The sequence below is a fragment of the Ostrea edulis genome, chromosome 8 (assembly GCF_947568905.1).
Source record: "Ostrea edulis chromosome 8, xbOstEdul1.1, whole genome shotgun sequence".
Taxonomy (NCBI): Eukaryota; Metazoa; Mollusca; class Bivalvia; order Ostreida; family Ostreidae; genus Ostrea; species Ostrea edulis.
This window is the reverse complement of record NC_079171.1, coordinates 26,421,122-26,438,529: the sequence shown is the minus strand read 5'-3', so window position 1 is coordinate 26,438,529 and position 17,408 is coordinate 26,421,122. Positions and strand designations below refer to the sequence as shown.

The following is a 17,408-nucleotide window of genomic DNA, read 5'->3' as shown; positions in this document are numbered from 1 at the left end:
TGATTAAAGGTTGTTTTTTTACATTTCAGAAATTGCTAGATCTGAATTATTACTTTGTAACGAAATATATGTATGCATATATCTGATACACAGTGCAGCGACTGCCAGTGTACATATGTGCATTTTACACATACATATTGGTGGTATACATTGCATTAGCTTAGCAAAGTAGTAGCTACCAGTTGGGGTAGGGAGGTTCATATATGCTTTTTTTTATTGCAGTGCAGTGACAGTGTGCACCAATTACTTTTGGCTTAGTATAGTAGCTATCCATAGCTTAATTTAATTTGTCTCTCATTTATAATATATTTGTAATTGTGTAATTCACTGTCCTTACACTCTATACCTTTTTTTAGGATCATATTAGTCAGTATGCAGTATTCATTGCATGATGTCTGAGATGGAGTTTGAGGAGTTGCAAAATGCTTCCACACATATTGAAAATCTGACAAAATTTTGTCGAGTATGTGGTAGCCTTCAAAAAAGGAAAAGTCGAGCTTATTGTCCAGTTGCTCCATACAGAAATGAACTTATTTCCCTTTTCAAAATTGATATTCAGTATGATGATAAAAGTATCCATCCGAACAAAATTTGCAATTCGTGTCGCTCAAAATGCTTTTACTTTCGCACAAATAAAGCGCAAGGAAAAATATTTTCAATCAAAATTCCTGTGAAGCATTTGTACACTTCTCATAGATCAAACTGCACAGTTTGCCACAGGACTCCAGGAAGAAATGCTGCACCTGAATTTTTTAACTTTTCCTATAACCCCTCAAGTACAGTTTCTGATTCAGAAGAAAAACCAAAAGTCCCTTCTTTTCCTACTCGATTTCCCCCTCTCTAAATTTATCGATTTAAAGGGCAACACTTTAAAATTCTCCATAATTTGTACGTACAGTGCAGTTTCGCTACTAGCTACTACTTCAATTAAGACGCGTGCAACGTTCGTACTTGATACGTTTACAATATTGTTTATTTTGATATGCTAATCAAGGTGCGCTTGCGCACTTGCGCTCTTCCGGAAGGAGCATAGTAAGTGTAGAGAACGTTTGTTAGTGCTATACCACCCTGTGTACGATCATTTCATGAGAAATAGACATACAGATGTATTATATATATATATATAGTCGTGTTTCAACAAAGTGTTTTTTCTGTATTTTACTTCCAAAAAAGAGACTTTAAATATATATATATATATGAAATATTTCGATGCAATGTGTATCATGTATGATCCTCTTAATTGTACGTTAATAACTGTATCCCATTTCCATTCTCAATGACCGTGTAGCGTGTGACAGCGTGACGAGAATTCCATCGTCATCGAAAGCATGTTTTTAGACTTTTAGAAAATTTCACTTTATTTGGATACCCACTTCCGCCCCTACCCGGGGTTGAACTCACGACCTGCGGAACCAAATCTCCTAGCAGCATGTAACCAGCGCGCTAGACCGCTCGACCATCTGGAACCAAATCTCCTAGCAGCATGTAACCAGCGCGCTAGATGGTCGAGCGGGTCTAGCGCGCTGGTTACATGCTGCTAGGAGATTTGGTTCCGCAGGTCGTGAGTTCAACCCCGGGTAGGGGCGGAAGTGGGTATCCAAATAAAGTGAAATTTTCTGTGGTTTATATATATATATATAAGCACTGAAAAGGCCACGACACTGTTGGTTATTTAAAACTCAAATTTTCGACGCAACCCGCGTCTTTATCAAGAGACGTATATTACATAAACAAATAACACACACCACGAAAAACGACAAGTATCAATAAACTACATTAGTAACAAGAATGATACACTGTTGATAAACTGCCTTTTCGGTGCTTTTATGAATTTCTTTACTTGCCTTGTATCTTCTCAGATCCGACACTTTAAGAAAGTAGGGTGTTGTTGGGTTTTCGTGCTTTTACACACACACACACACACATATATATATATATATTCCCTACCTTTGTTATAAAATAAGTACAATCAAGAGTAAAATCCGAAATATCCCGCTTTGCGTTCACCGTTTAAGTGGGGAAGTAGAACGTTTCAGGGACAGTAACCCCCCCCCCCCCTAAACTTATAGAATTTAAGGTAAATCATGGTATCTTGTTTAGAAAAATGTAAACGATAAAGAAAGCAATAATTTCTTTTGCTCTCAGAGAATTAATGACAAAATTTCGATTTATCTAATAACTTTTTTTTTTGGGAGAACTTATTTTTTTCCAAAACCCTTAAAATTTGTATTATTTCATAAATTTCACATTAAAAATGACAGAAAATAGTAAAAATGACTACATAGGACATATTTCAAGCCCTGTAAAATCCAACCTAGAAATCTCAGCGTTAATAGTAATTGAAGGAGGGGTGGAATTGGAAGGTTCCGCTGAGTTGGAGATGTTATGTTTGGCAGCTGACGCAAGAGATCCATAATGGTGTGTGGTAGGAATATATATCTTGCAAAAACATCATCTGCAGATAATTCTTCTAAAGGGTTGCATGATCTGTCTCTGATATTGTGTGGAGCACGTTTCCTAATTAGCATTTGTCGGCATGCAGCCATTTTTATAAAAGCAAACGACACTTTGAGTACATACTTTAAATCTCAAGTAAGCTATTGAGCTTACTCGAGATTTAAGTATGGCATACTCCATTTGGAGTATGATTTCCTTACTCAAAAGTTTTATAACCCACATTTCGAGTATGTGCTCTGGCTCAAAATTTCAAGACAACTTTCGAGCCTGATTTGGAGCCAGAGCTTGAGCCAGTTTTCATAACCTAAAATTATTTGGAGCCATACTCCAAATCTTGTTTTCGAGCTAGAGTTGGAGCTGGAGCCCGAGCCAACTTTTATAACCTCCTAGCCAGCAGGGGCTTTAAATTTTTTCCAGAATGCTTTGAACTAAAACTGCATTTCTGGAATAAATAAAGTAAATTTGAAAGTTTTCAATTTCAAATTATTGTTGTACATATCCTTCACTTTTCATCCATATCAAATTTCTCTGGTGTTGCATACCTCCTTAAGATGTTATGAAAACATGTTTTTTTCCCCATCAAATTCTGTAGAATACCTACCCAATAAACAACATTACACTGTAAATGAATCAGACAATTCACAGATCAAAAAATGTATGAAATGTATGAAATTTAGAAATTATTTGAAAACATTCAGCGAAAAATTAATACTCTGCTTTTCTTTATCGGGATACATATACCGGTATGCAGTTTGATTTCGATGAAGACGCGTTATTTTTAAGGATTATTGTATTGCATATGTTGATAGTTTTAATGCTACAGATGAATTAGATTTACCTATTTGTTGCGTATCTGTACAAAATCATTTCAAATTAGCGATGCTCTTACCTGTCTGTGCGTTATCAAAAATCAGCAGATCGTATTTATTGCCCTTCCCTGTTCTGTAATTAAAGATGTCGACGTTTTTCTTATCGTCCAGGGTGGTCTGGGAATCCCACTGTACGCGTACCTGTTTAGAGTCGTCAAAGATTTTCACCACATTCCCCACATTTCCATTCCCTCCATCCTCGTTTCCTTGGCACCAATCAGTTCCACGGACAACCCGTAATCCTACTTTGATTTCATCTTCAAAATATAATTCAACTTTTCCATCAAAATTAGGTTGTCGCATCTTGGAATCTCAGTTCTACGGTCTTGTGGAGCACAGTGATTTTAAAACATACATGCCACTGCAGATGGGCCCGTATTACTGTGATATTTTATTCAATTTCGCGAATTTGGTGTGTATTGTATTTCAAACGGAAAGTTCATCAGTATAGGTTTTAGAAATTCTTATGGTATCACTGACATATGATAAGTCAATTACCTGGAATAGAGAAAGCGGTCCGGAATTCTTGAGTAGCTATGTCGTCATATCCCCGGTTTCTAGAGCTCATTATATATATATATATATATAATATATATTGGTTATGTATTTACCCAAATTTAAAATTCAGATTCATATGTCGATTCCATATATCCCAGTCAACTCCAAATAAAACACACCAGAGTCGTGCACTTCTGCTTCTTACTTAGATATTTTATTGAAAGTAGATATTAACGGTAAACTGACAACTCAACTTTATGACAAACTAGATGATTTCAGCTTCTCCATCGTCAACTTCCCATATATATGAAGCAATACTCCATTATCACTGACATATGGTGTTAATATCTCTCGATGGTGTTTATATCTCTCGACTGATTCCATACTCAAGAGCTTATACTGTGTATGGCCAGTTTTTAAATCGAGACAGGATACTGACAAACAGGTTGATGTTACAGTCTCGTTTAAAGTCGGCATTTCGCAAATTCTATGGTCGTTATCACGATCTAGTTTGCCACTACAACCTTTCATTGGGTCAAATGCTGTCTGACATGTTTCATGCCGATTGTTAGACCATTGTTGGCACACAAATTTTGACTACGGATACCTCCGTTTACCTGATCAAGGTATATGGCTCACGGCGGGTGTGACCGGTCAACAGGGGATGCTTACTCCTCCTAGGCACCTGATCGCACGTCTGGTGTGTCCAGGGGTCAGTGTTTGTCCAACTCTCTATTTTGTGTTGCTTATATGAGTTATGGAATTAATTACTGTTCGTTATCTTCACCTTTCATTTTAAAGTGTTTAAAAATTCCACTTTATACATTACCTATGTCAAAGAAATCAACGATTTTCATTCCAGCAAATGTACTGCATTTTGAAACTTTGTCACTCACTGCAAAGTGGGTCTGGATTTCCTAGAACAATGAGCAATCGCTTTGAAACACATTATTGAAGGAATAAAGCTCGAGATGAAATTCAAACTTGATCTGTAACTTGTTATGGCTAAGCAGTGTATCGAATATCAAATAAATATTTGCAAGTACAACAAGATCCATGGGCCACATTGCTCACCTTGTCCCATATTTAAATTTTTTTCATACATATTCGTATGTAAAACTTTTATCCCTATCATGGTCCCAAACTAACCCTGGTGGACAGGATTTTTACAAACTTGAATATGCACTATGTCCGTAAGCTTTCATGTAAATGTAAACTTCTTAGCCCCAGAGGTTCTTGAGAGGAAGATTTTTAAATGACCCAACCCTAAAACTATCATTATACAAGCAGTTTGGTTTAGAAAAAGATTTTCAAATGTAACGACTAAGGATTCATTTATTATCAAACTTCATTAATAAACTTGACTACCAATTCATTAATTATCATATCCTCTTGTAGACGGATATGGTATATCATAACACATTTCAGCGAAGGATGATTTGTGCCACGTTTGGTTACCTATACTTTTGCAGGTGAAACTGATCCCCTATTGAGGCTCCTTCGTAACCCCAGGGTCAGTGGTCATGATTTCTACATGAATCACCACTTTGTTAGGAATCTTTCATTTGAATGTCAGCTTTTCTGGTTTAGTGATTCTTGAGAAGACGATTTTTAAATGAACACATCCAATATTTGCATTTTTGTAATTATCTCCCCTTTGAAGGGATATGACCCTTCATACAAACAAACGTGAATCCCCTTCATCCAAGGATACTTTGTGGTTGAAATTGGTCGAATGGTTCTAGGAAAATTTATCAGAAAAGCTCACTTGACCCTTCGGCTCAGGTGAGCAAAGTCCGGATTGATTGATTGTTTAACGGCCCTCTCGAGAATATTTCATTCATATGGAGACGTCACCAATACAAGTGAAGCGCTTCAAATATGGCGTTTGAGATGGGAGGAATCTTTACCGTACCACACCTGCTGTGACACGGGACCTCGGTTTTCATGGTATAACACAAATTACTGCTCTAGGGCTATCCTCGGCACTTATGGCCATTGAGCTGGGTGGGTTCTTTATCGTGCCACATCTGCTGTGACACAGGACCTCGGTTTTTTGCAGTCTCATCCGAAGGACCGACCTCATTTAGTCGCTTCTTCGACAAGCAAAGGGTATTGAGGACCTATTCTACCTCGGATCCTCCAGAGATAAAACAAGTTGATAATTCATGCTATTTTTCTAAGCTCAAGGGCCATAACTTAGTGAAAAATCAATGGACCGAGAGGAAATTAAAACTTGATCTGTAACTTGTTATGGCAAAGCAATGTACCACATATCAAATAAATATGGTAAAAACAGAAAAAAAAGTCTTGACAGAAACACAGACAGACGGAGTGCAAACCTAAATCCCCCTTCTTCTTCGTCGGTAGGGGACTAATAAATCAATCTTGGAGCTCCAAATCAAATATACCTTCTCCAACACGAATGATATATCTGTATTGATGACATGTATTAACAAGTATTAATGATTTTCGAATGCAATTGTAACCCGTGTTGCTGAATAGTTCATCAAAGACTAAATGAACGGTCGTTCATAATCTCAAAATTTAAAGCTCAGTATTGCGAATGTGTTTGTATTCATTGTTTCTTCTCGTCAAACGCAATAATCGAAAAGATAATGCACTGTATAAATGCAGCGACGAATCGTGGAATCTTTAAACTATAGGGGAGTTCTACAATTGAATTTAGTTTTTTTTCAAAGGGGGGGGGGGGGAAACCCTCAAAGTGAGTGATTTATGCAAACGTTGTCTCACAAAAGGGATTCCAATCTCCGTCTGGATCCGCCCCTGGAATGACAAACAGAACGAGAGGCTTATGGGCCTCGTCGCTCACCTGAGTAACCTTAATGATTTACATGCTGGCTGCAGTAAAGACGACGAAAAATTAAGCCGTTATATAATTTTGATCTAAATTATCATATCCCTGTACTGGTAATTAATTGTGAGTAGGGGGGGGGGGGGGTAATTACATATACTTACCGTCTTTAAAAGACACAACTGTAGTTTTCGATGCGGCAATTGTCATAGAGTAAGAGAATATATTTTCGTAAATTTTCTAGTAAATTGCATTCATTCAAGAAAAAGTATACATCTTGGAAGTACATTTTTGTAAAATGGTTAGGACATTCCCTGTGAATCAAAGAAAATGTTTTTTAAATCCTTAATACCTTTTTAATCTGTGACAGATCTTCAACTAGGTTTTCATTAGAAGCCATCTCCTGTTAAAACAGACTAAATACATTATAAGACTTGTAAAATTTGTTAAATGAATTTATCTGAACGTGACCCAAAGACAGATGTACATTATGAAAGGTGAATATAACGACACTACTATAGCCAATACAAAATTAAAAGGGCGGACAAACAAGAGGTGGGATTAGGTTCCTATGAGGACTAAGCATCCCCTGTTAACCGGTCATAGCGCCTTGAGTCCTATATCCCGATGAGCTTAATGAAGTAATCAGCAGTTAAAATCAGTGTGTAAAGAATGTCCTAGCAATCGGTATGGAACATGTCAGACAGTATTTGACCCAATTATAAGTTGTACATGCATTGGCAAACTAGATCGTTATATATTCCGGGTATAATACTTCGTCTGCTCCGTAGATTTCTAGCGCCTGCCCACCTCTGTGGTTTACCAACGCCTAGCCACCATTGCAGATTCCCATCTGCTGATTACCTTGGTAGATTACCTTCGCCTAGCCACCTCGGTAGATTACTATCGCCTAGCCACCTCTAGATTTCCAACGCTATCTCGATATCAAGTGCTCAATTCCACGATGCAGAGTATATCCCCTTCTGTAGATTGCTATCGCTTACTCCCCTCTGTAGATTTAAAACGATTAGTCCCTTTTTGCAGATTTCTAACACTGCACTTCAAGAACTGCGTCTCTAACACTGCACTTCAAGAACTGGGTCTCTAATTCAGATTCGTAAAAGCTGGAAATAATATTTCATAACGTAGGCTTGAAAGTGAAATGTACTACATGAAAAGGTAATATTTTTAACATGATGAAACTAGAATTTCCCTTGAATTCGGAAAGACCCGATTATCTTCCATTAAACTTATTTACATATATTTTCGTTACCATACACTACTAAACTATGTACATATATCCCACATTCTTTACACTATCTTGGACTCACCCATACTTTAATATGGTCATATAGAATGTTGTCACTGTGTACCCTTGTTAAAGATTAAGGTAGTTCCATCCTCATGTGACTTATCAATATTAATGGTTAAGAGTGGAAAACTTTATTAATTTCCACTCAATATAGTTTAATTTAATTAATAACCAAAGCAAATGTATATGTTGCCACCTTTTTAAAGATGTTATGAGATTGATCACTGTTCGTTATCTTCACCTTACATACAAAAACAGAAGTACACATCAGCATAAGAAAATCACACATTTTCGTTAAACAGAATAATAAAAATAGATAAAAACTTGTTGAAACAAGAGGTACTGTGAGCAATGCTCACTAAGAATACCCCCCACTTACCCTAATCTCCCAAAGGGTGTTGGTAATAGGTAAAACTTCAGTATTATGATCCAAAAGGTATCTAGGAACACAGCATCTCCATGCGATGAAAAAAGCCATTAAAGAATTTAAATGGAAACCATATTGCTACTTTGATGTCCAGTGCGTGTGACCTTTGGACCTCAAAATCGATAGGGAACATCTTCATCCCATGGGTAGTCCATATGTATGATATGGTGACTGTAGGTGGAAAGGATAACGCTTCAGAGCCCGGGAACCATATTGCTACTTTGATATCCAGTGCACATGACCTTTTGACCCCAAAATCGATAGGGAACATCTTCATCCCATGGGTAGTCCATATATATGATATGGTGACTGTAGGTGGAAAGGATAACGCTTTAGAGCCCGGAAACCATATTACTACTTCGATGTCCAGTGCACTTGACCTTTGACCTTTTGATCCCAAAATCAATAGGGAACATCTTCATCCCATGGGTAGTCCATATGTATGATATGGTGACTGTAGATGGAAAGGATAACGCTTTAGAGCCCGGAAACCATATTGCTACTTCGATGTCCAGTGCGCTTGACCTTTGGACCCCAAAATCGATAGGGAACATCTTCATCCCATGGGTAGTCCATATATATGATATGGTGATGGTAGGTGGAAAGGATAATGCTTTAGAGCCCGGAAACCATTGCGTCTACAGACGGACGGACGGATAGACAGACGGACAACCCGATTCCAGTATACCACCCACAACTTGTTGCGGGGAGTATAATGACAAAATTTAAATATCAACAGTTTTAAAAAACGGCTAATTCATAAATATGTATAGACTGATTGTGGATATTAGGGAAACCGATGTATAATAGACATCCAGTAGAGGAAATTCCAGCAGAGGAGTTATTGCCCTTGAAAACATTTGTTTAATGATAATTAATTGATTATCTATAGTAAATATACACTTTTTCAGTATATATAGTTTACTAGATTTTTTTTATTATATCCAATGAATAAAATTTCCGAGAAAGATATATTTCTATCAAGCGCAAAGTTTAATTTATAGTTTAATTTATTAAGACTTTTGCAAACACATATGACATCACATGAGGATCGATCAACCTTAATATAATTGTTTAAAATATTGACTTAGGTCTAGAAATATCTGATCATCATCACACAAAGCAATGTCCTTGTTTTTTCCGCCGTTTCAAGGAAGTTCAGCTTCTTTGTCACAATGTATCTGTATATCTGTGGACCTACTATAACTGTGCAATTCGGTTGGTGGATTAAAGAAACATATCTTCACCTTTATCATAATGAGGAAGTTAGCGCCTCGGCTTTTGAGCACAACCGCGCAGGATGTTATAACTGTGTAGGTACTGGCTCAATACTTATATTAGTCTAGATGTATTATACTTTAAAAGAAGAGGTATATGGGCCACATCGCTCAGCTGAGTCGCCTTGGCCCATATTTAAATATCTCTCCTATATATTCGCATGTAAACTTTGATCTCTTTTGTGGTCACACCCTACCCCCGGGTGCCATCATTTTTACAAACTTGAATCTAAACTATAAACAGGAAGTTTTCATGTAAATGTAAACTTCTCTGGCCCAGAGAAGATTTTCTCTATATATTAGTATGTAAACCTTTGATCCCCTATTGTGGCCCCACCCTACCCTCAGGGGGTCATGATTTTAACAAACTTGAATCTGCACTGTCAGGAAGCTTTCATGTAACTTTGTACTTTCCTGATCCAGTGGATCTTAAGATTTTCCCTATATATGTGTATGTAAAACTTTGATCCCCTATTATGGCCCCATCCTACCCCCAGGGGTCGTGATTTTAATAAACTTGAATCCACACTATGTCAGAAAGCTGACATGTAAATTTGTACATGTACTTTCCTGGTCCAGTGGTTCTTAAGAAGAAAATATTTAATGACTTTCCCTATATTTTTGTATGTATAAAAATGATCCCGTATTGTGGTCACATCCTACCTCACACATTTGAATCTACATTATGTCAGAAAGTTGTCATGGAAATTTGTACTTTCCTGGTCCAGTGGTTCTTTAGAAGATTTCCCCCATATATTTGTATGCAAAACTTTGATTCTACACTCAGGGACTATTATTTTGACATACTTGAACCTCGCTATGTCAGGAAACTCATGTAAATTTGTACTTTCTTGAGAAGATTTTTAAAGATTTTCCCATATAATATTGACCCCATCCTATTTATTCTATACCTAGAAAACCCTATTATTAATAACGTCTAATGACTCATCCCAAAGTATGTATCAAAAAGTTTGATTTTTGGACAATAATTCAAAAACTTGATTGGAAACTCTCTTTTACCAGTTCCATCTATTTAATTTTGAGGCAAAATATTGAAATAAATGTGCATTTTAAAAAACCTGCCAATTCCTCTGGTATCTTCTTATGATTGATTGATTGTACATTGTTTAACATCCCTCTCGAGAATATTTCACTCATATGAAGACGTCACCACTGCCGGTGAAGGGCTGCAAATTTAGGCCTATGCTCGGCGGTTATGACCATGGAGCAGGGAGGGATCTTTATCGTGCCACACCTGCTTTGACACGGGACCTTGGTTTTTGCGGTCTCATCCGAAGAACCGCCCCATTTAGTCGCCTCTTATGATAAGCAAGGAGTACTGATGACCTATTCTAACCCGGATCCCCACGGGAAGGTAAATTCTTATGAACTCTCAGATTCTATTCGTATTGTATGTGAAAAAATATTTAATTACAAACACTATTTTTTTCATATATATATATTTATGCCCCCCCCCCCCCCCCTTCAAAGAAGAGAGGCATATTGGTTTGCACTTGTCGGTAGACCACATGTTGTCCGCTGAATATCTTGAAAACCATTCACTTGATAATGATATTTCATCTGTGCGTAGGTTTTGAGTAGAAGAGGACCCTTATTGTTTTTTTAAGGTCAAGGGTCAATCTACTCTGGACATCGGAATATAATGTCCTCTCAATATCTGGAGAACCCTTTGCTTGAAAGACATCAAACTTGGCACACTGGTACATCCTAAGAAGTAGATGACCACTATTGTTTTTGAGATCCCATGGTCAAGGGTCAAACTGGACATAGGGATATACTGTCCGTTCAATATCTTGAGAACCTTTCCCTGACGGACATCAAACTTGGTACACTGGTATATCTTCAGGAGGAGATGACCCATATTGATTTTGAGGTCACATGTTTAAAGGTTAAGGGTCAAGCTGGACATTGGAATATACTGTCTGCTCAATATCTTGAGAACCCTTTGCTTGACAGACATTAAACTTAGTACAAAGGTGTATATTCAAGAGAAGATGACTCCTATTGATTTTGTGGTCACATGGTCAAAAGTCAAACTGGACATACAGACCCTGAAGCGTACTACTACACCACTTGCACGGAACGGTACAAAACGATTCTTGCATTGAACGGTTTGCACGAAACGCTGACCACTTTGTAGACGTGGCTTGCAATGCTTTGCGCATGAAACGGTAGGCGTGGCCTGTATGCTTTGATTTTTTCGGTATTATTTGGTTCAAATAGTTTCAATATAATTGCAGTATTTTAGATATTAAAAATAGGTTGAGAAAGAAATTATAATGATTCATTTTAAATGATTGCTTATGTACGACGCGGTAAATTTCAGTCTTAATATGATTGAAATAGAAAGAGAAATAAATAATATCAATGAATAAATAAAAAAAATAATGACTAACTACAGTAATGATCAATAGATATGCGAGTGGATCTAACATCCAATGTTAATTAGATTGTTGCATTTGCCTCAATTTTAAACCTATAGAAAACTGCATTCATGTTTTAGAGACAAAAGATATAAACACCTCTTTTGTCACATTTCAATTGACCCCGCCCATTTTCACACCTTCTGTACAATGTTAATTTCAAATACACGGATTAGCTTACCTCTATTGTGGTTTTAAAAAAGGGGACCTTGGAATTCGCGTAGAATATATAAGTTACACACAGGTCGGTCTTTGCATTAGCAGAGAGTTCAGATAAACAATTTTGAGGGAAATAATTTTTATTTAAAAAGAGAAACTTGATCATAGAATTGTAACAAGACAAATGAATTATTCATATATACAAATAAATAAATAAAATAAAAAGATAACGAGGGCTGAGATATACATGTCTCTGCACTTGCTAGAAACTACCAAGGGTGAGAAAATGGTGCCGGATTTTGCTCTGCCTGGTGGTTTTTATAATCAACTTGTTGTTTTACGATTATTTGCAGATTTCACTGTCTTAGAGACATTTTGAAATAATTGGTCAGATTCCCCTGCAATGTTTACCTGTCCTACATCCCATGCCGAAATGACTTGCACGATCTGAACGTTTCTAAGGGCGTGGTTTGAACGATCTGCACGTGTCTATGGGCGTGGCTAGATCCTGCACGGAACGATTCTTGCACTGAACGGTTTGCACGGAACGGTGAACGATTTGTACGAAACGCTGAACGGTCTGCACGGAACGGTGAATGTTTTGCACGAAACGAAACGCTTTGGAGGTGTAGTAGCACGCTTCAGGGTCTGTAGTAATATACTGTCCACTCAATATCTTGATAACCCTTTTGCTTGACAGACATCAAACTTAGTACACTGGTACATCTACAGGAGAAGATGATCCATATTGATTTTGAGGACAAAAGTCAATTGTTGAACTGGACATAGTAATATATTGTCTCCTATATTTTAAGAATTATTTGCTTGATTGACACCAAACTTGGTACACTGGTACAGCATAAGGCAAAGATGGCCCCTATTGATTTTTAGGTAACATGGTCAATTCACTCTTGATATAGGATATTGTCTGCTCAGTATTTTGAATTGATGATACTACTATCAATTAAATGATGTGTGTATATAACCCTTTTCAATTTTGCACCATGGGGGGCATATGTGTTTTACAAATATCTCTTGTGTTTAAGGACTCGAGGTATCGCTAATTATGAATTTGATTACTAAACCATTCATTAAAGTCTCATGCGAACCGAAATCTCGAAGGTGTATGCATTTGTTGGTTGACGAAGTCATATACTCAATAGAACGTTGATTATTATATTTATTCATATTTCCAATATAATGAATGTATTTACAATACTAAGTATGTATCCAGTCTTCCTTGGTCATAAACACGAATAATTACTATTATAGAATATAAAAAGGTATAATTCCTCCAGACGCAAACTAAGCTCTTACGTGTTGGTATGCAAAGTGAAAGTTTGGGCTGATCCCTTACGTGTTGGTATGTAAAGTGAAAGTTTGGGCTGCTCCCTTACGTGTTGATATGTTAAGTGAAAGTTTGGGCTGATCCTCAATATGTAATGTGAAAGTTTGGGCTGATCCTAAATATGTTAAGTGAAAGTTTGGGCTGATCCCTTACGTGTTGGTATGTTAAGTGAACGTTTGGGCTGATCCCTTACGTGTTGGTATGTAACGTGAAAGTTTGGGCTGATCCCTTAAGTGTTGATATGTATTGTGAAAGTTTGGGCTGATCCTCAATATGTAAAGTGAAAGTTTGGGCTGATCCTCAATATGTTAAGTGAAAGTTTGGGTTGATCCCTTACGTGTTGATATGTTAAGTGAACGTTTGGGCTGATCCCTTAAGTGTTGGTATGCAAAGTGAAAGTTTGGGCTGATCCCTTAAGTGTTGATATGTAAAGTGAAAGTTTGGGCTGATCCCTTAAGTGTTGATATGTATTGTGAAAGTTTGGGCTGATCCCTTAAGTGTTGATATGTAATGTGAAAGTTTGGTCTATTCCACGCCCCCCGAAACTTAAGTTTTCGATAGCGCAAGCGTAAAAAGGAATTGAGTGGGCTGGGGATCAGAATAATGAGAGCCGTTAATTCAATTCAATATTCAACCCCATTTCACGAATTCTTACATAACCGAACTGGAGCGATTTCATCCAAAATAGTTGACTTAAATGTCTGCGGGGAAATTATTTCACATAGACATCAGTGTTCCATATATATAGAAAATATACTAAAACAAGTGGGGTATGGAAATCAAATGGGCTTCGAATGTGCTTTTTCGGTTCGTGTGTGTTTGAAGGTATATCCTGACACGGGTGTTGTGGGAAAAAATGCTAGTATTTTTTTTTTTGGACCTTAAACTTTTGAGACGGCAAGACTACAATATTCAGTGTAAGACTTCAGCCGTGCCAGAAAAATAATGTTCTGTATATCTATGGTTTTCATAAGGGATATATATGTAGCTTTCAGGTATACCCCAAATTTTGCCCTTGGATTTACAGCTCTGTAGCGAAAATTGTCATTTACAACACCGTGAAAATGTCAACTTTAAACCAACAGAATAAAGTCATTTCTTTGTCTAACATACATATGTATATCCTAGTGAATTCAAATGAAAATATATGGTAGTTTTCCATATCTCCTTCATATTTGGACATTAAATGCTGATTTTGACTACGGATTACTTTGTTTAATTTATCAAAATGACCGGTCAGCAATTGATGCTGAGTCCTCCTAGACACCTGATCCTACCTCAGGTATGTCCAGGGTCCATGTGTGTCCTTCTCTTAATTTTGTATTTTTTATAGAATTTATGAGATCGATTCTTCGCTTGTTCATTTAATGTCACAAATTGATAACGCATATTCTCTAATAATTATTAATTCATTCATTAAACGCGATTCTCTCTGGGTTTCATGTATTCACTACACAACTATTGAAAATCCTGGCTTTAAAGGGGCTGGACTTTGAAATCAAATTGTGCCATTATGATAACCTAAACATAGATGAAGTGAAAGTAATTACCATGCTAATTCTAAAAAAAATGAAAGGCAAAGTGTTACCGTCGGCTTTTTAATTCAGGTTTTGGAGTAAATCATGTACATTGAGTTCATCTGAACTGTACGTTCCATTAGCAAGACAGTCCGGTTCTCTTCTCAGCAACTGTTGGATGTCAACAAAAATGAAAATTCAGGCATTAACTCATTTTGATCAATTAATCACAAAATATGATTTTTAAAAATCTGTACGAAAAATCCGTGTTGATTTTATGGGGGGGGAAAATGCACATTACCTTTCTTCTCAGTTGCTTGTGTCTTGACTTGATACACGGAAGATGACGACAATCTCTTTTCGATCGCATGTTAAAAGTATGCATTTTAATCACTATTTCCGATCAAGTGTTTTGTCACTATATCTTCAAAGTTTATACATAAATATGAAAATTTGAAATAACGAAAGGTCATACAAGTAAAATAGTACTTCATACACACAAAAGATATTTTAATTTGAATACCCACTTGAATAAATCATTTATCTAAGAACACTTGAATGGTTTTCAAAAGTTATAAATGTATGAAATATCATCCAAACATGAACATGCTCTAATGCAATATGCAAGCTTTTAGAGCAGTAACGTAATAAACCGTTGAGTTTTTGATCTAAAAAAAACCCCATTTTTTAAAGGAAAACTATTAACATGTTATACATACATGCGTTTAGAATTGTAATTCGTTTATCAAGCCATCGAATAAAAGCGAAATAAAGTATTTTTTCAAACAAATTTTCATCACTTGGAGACTTTGAACTCTTCATTCAAGTTTTAGGTCCATTCGATTTGCAATGACTTTAACATAACAACAACCAAACTACACACACATACATTGTACAATGTACATAGACACAGTCCCTTTTTCGGTTTTTGCGGTCTCATCCGAAAAGCAGTCCCATTTAGCCGCCTCTTACAACAACCAAGGGGTATTGATGACCTATTCTAACCTGGATCCACACGGAGGAGTAATTAATAATATATAAAAATGAAACGTATTGATAACAGTAATTAATGATTACATTTAAATATTTTATTCAGTATTTGTATACATGTTATTGACAAGGAAGTATTCTACCGAAACAATAATAATAATAATAAACTTCTCATTTCCTCATGTGCACTTTCTATACCTACTACAAACAGATCGGCCGCTCCTGTTGACGATGATTATAAAACTGTTATATGAATAACCATCAAAATAAAAATATAAGGTAATCCTACCCAAGAGTTGCAAATATGCGGTAAAACCCGAGGCTTTTGCAACCCCGAGCTAGGTTGGAATTACCTTAATATTCCATGGTTATTCATAAGAGACTATTCTAATTATAGTTCGTTTTCCCTGCGATACCATGTTCAGAATTTCTGATTGGCAATAATATTTTTTCACTATACATTTCAAATAACCCCAGAAACGAATTCTAGTTGCTGGTGGTGAAATTGATTGATTGATTGTTTTCCATCACACTCTACAATTTTTCAGTTATCTGGTGGCGCCCAGTTTTTATTGGTGGAAGAGAGAACCCAGATACAATGTACCTGGGAAGAGACCACCGACCTTCCGAAAGTAAACTGGAAAACTTTCTCACTTACCGGCGCGAGCGGGATTCAAACCCGCGCCGACCAAAAGTGAGAGGCCGTGTGATTTGGAGCGCGATGCTCTAACCACTCGGCCACAGGGAATAAATAAATGCATAAACACATAGACATAAAAATGCTTTAGATGTGTATGTGAACAGACTATCAAGGTAAATTAGTTTATAATTTTCTTCATGACTATTTTAATTGGTTTTGGGGAGGGGGGGGTTATGAGTATAAAAAATATTTAAATATTTTTAGATGTTTTTATAGCATCGTCGTGAAACCCCTCCCATAAAATGTATCCGTTTATGAATTAAACAATGTAGAAAAGCATATGTTTTTTGTTATACTGATTTTCAAGACATGCAGCACTTCTCTTTTTGATAACGTACGTTTTCTGTTTTCACATGCAAAATCTGAAACCATATCACAACCCTAGTGATTGGTAGTTGCAATGGAAACTTATACTGATGAATTGAACCCGTATATTGGTAGTTGAAATGTAAACTTAAACTGATGAATTGAACCCGTATATTGGTAGTTGAAATGTAAACTTGAACTGATGAATTGAACCCGTATAATGTACTGATAAAGGAGGTCCCCCAATCACGCAACTTGGTATTTGAGTTTCGGTCTGGACAGAACCACT

At 36.6% G+C, this 17,408-nt stretch overlaps 1 protein-coding gene across 1 annotated transcript in view; it reads right to left on the bottom strand.

Moving 5' to 3' along the window:
- LOC125672788 (uncharacterized) overlaps positions 1–15,483 on the bottom strand; it is a 116,082-nt gene extending 100,599 nt beyond the window's left edge. The window contains exons 1-5 of the mRNA XM_056147524.1: positions 15,425–15,483; positions 15,195–15,294; positions 6,992–7,042; positions 4,654–4,741; positions 3,347–3,583 (exon numbers count right to left, since the gene is read on the bottom strand). Of these exons, the coding sequence (XP_056003499.1) occupies positions 3,347–3,583; positions 4,654–4,741; positions 6,992–7,039 (373 nt within the window). The 5' untranslated portion in view covers positions 7,040–7,042; positions 15,195–15,294; positions 15,425–15,483. The remainder of the gene's footprint in view (positions 1–3,346; positions 3,584–4,653; positions 4,742–6,991; positions 7,043–15,194; positions 15,295–15,424) is intronic.
- Between the last annotated feature and the right edge of the window lie 1,925 nt (positions 15,484–17,408).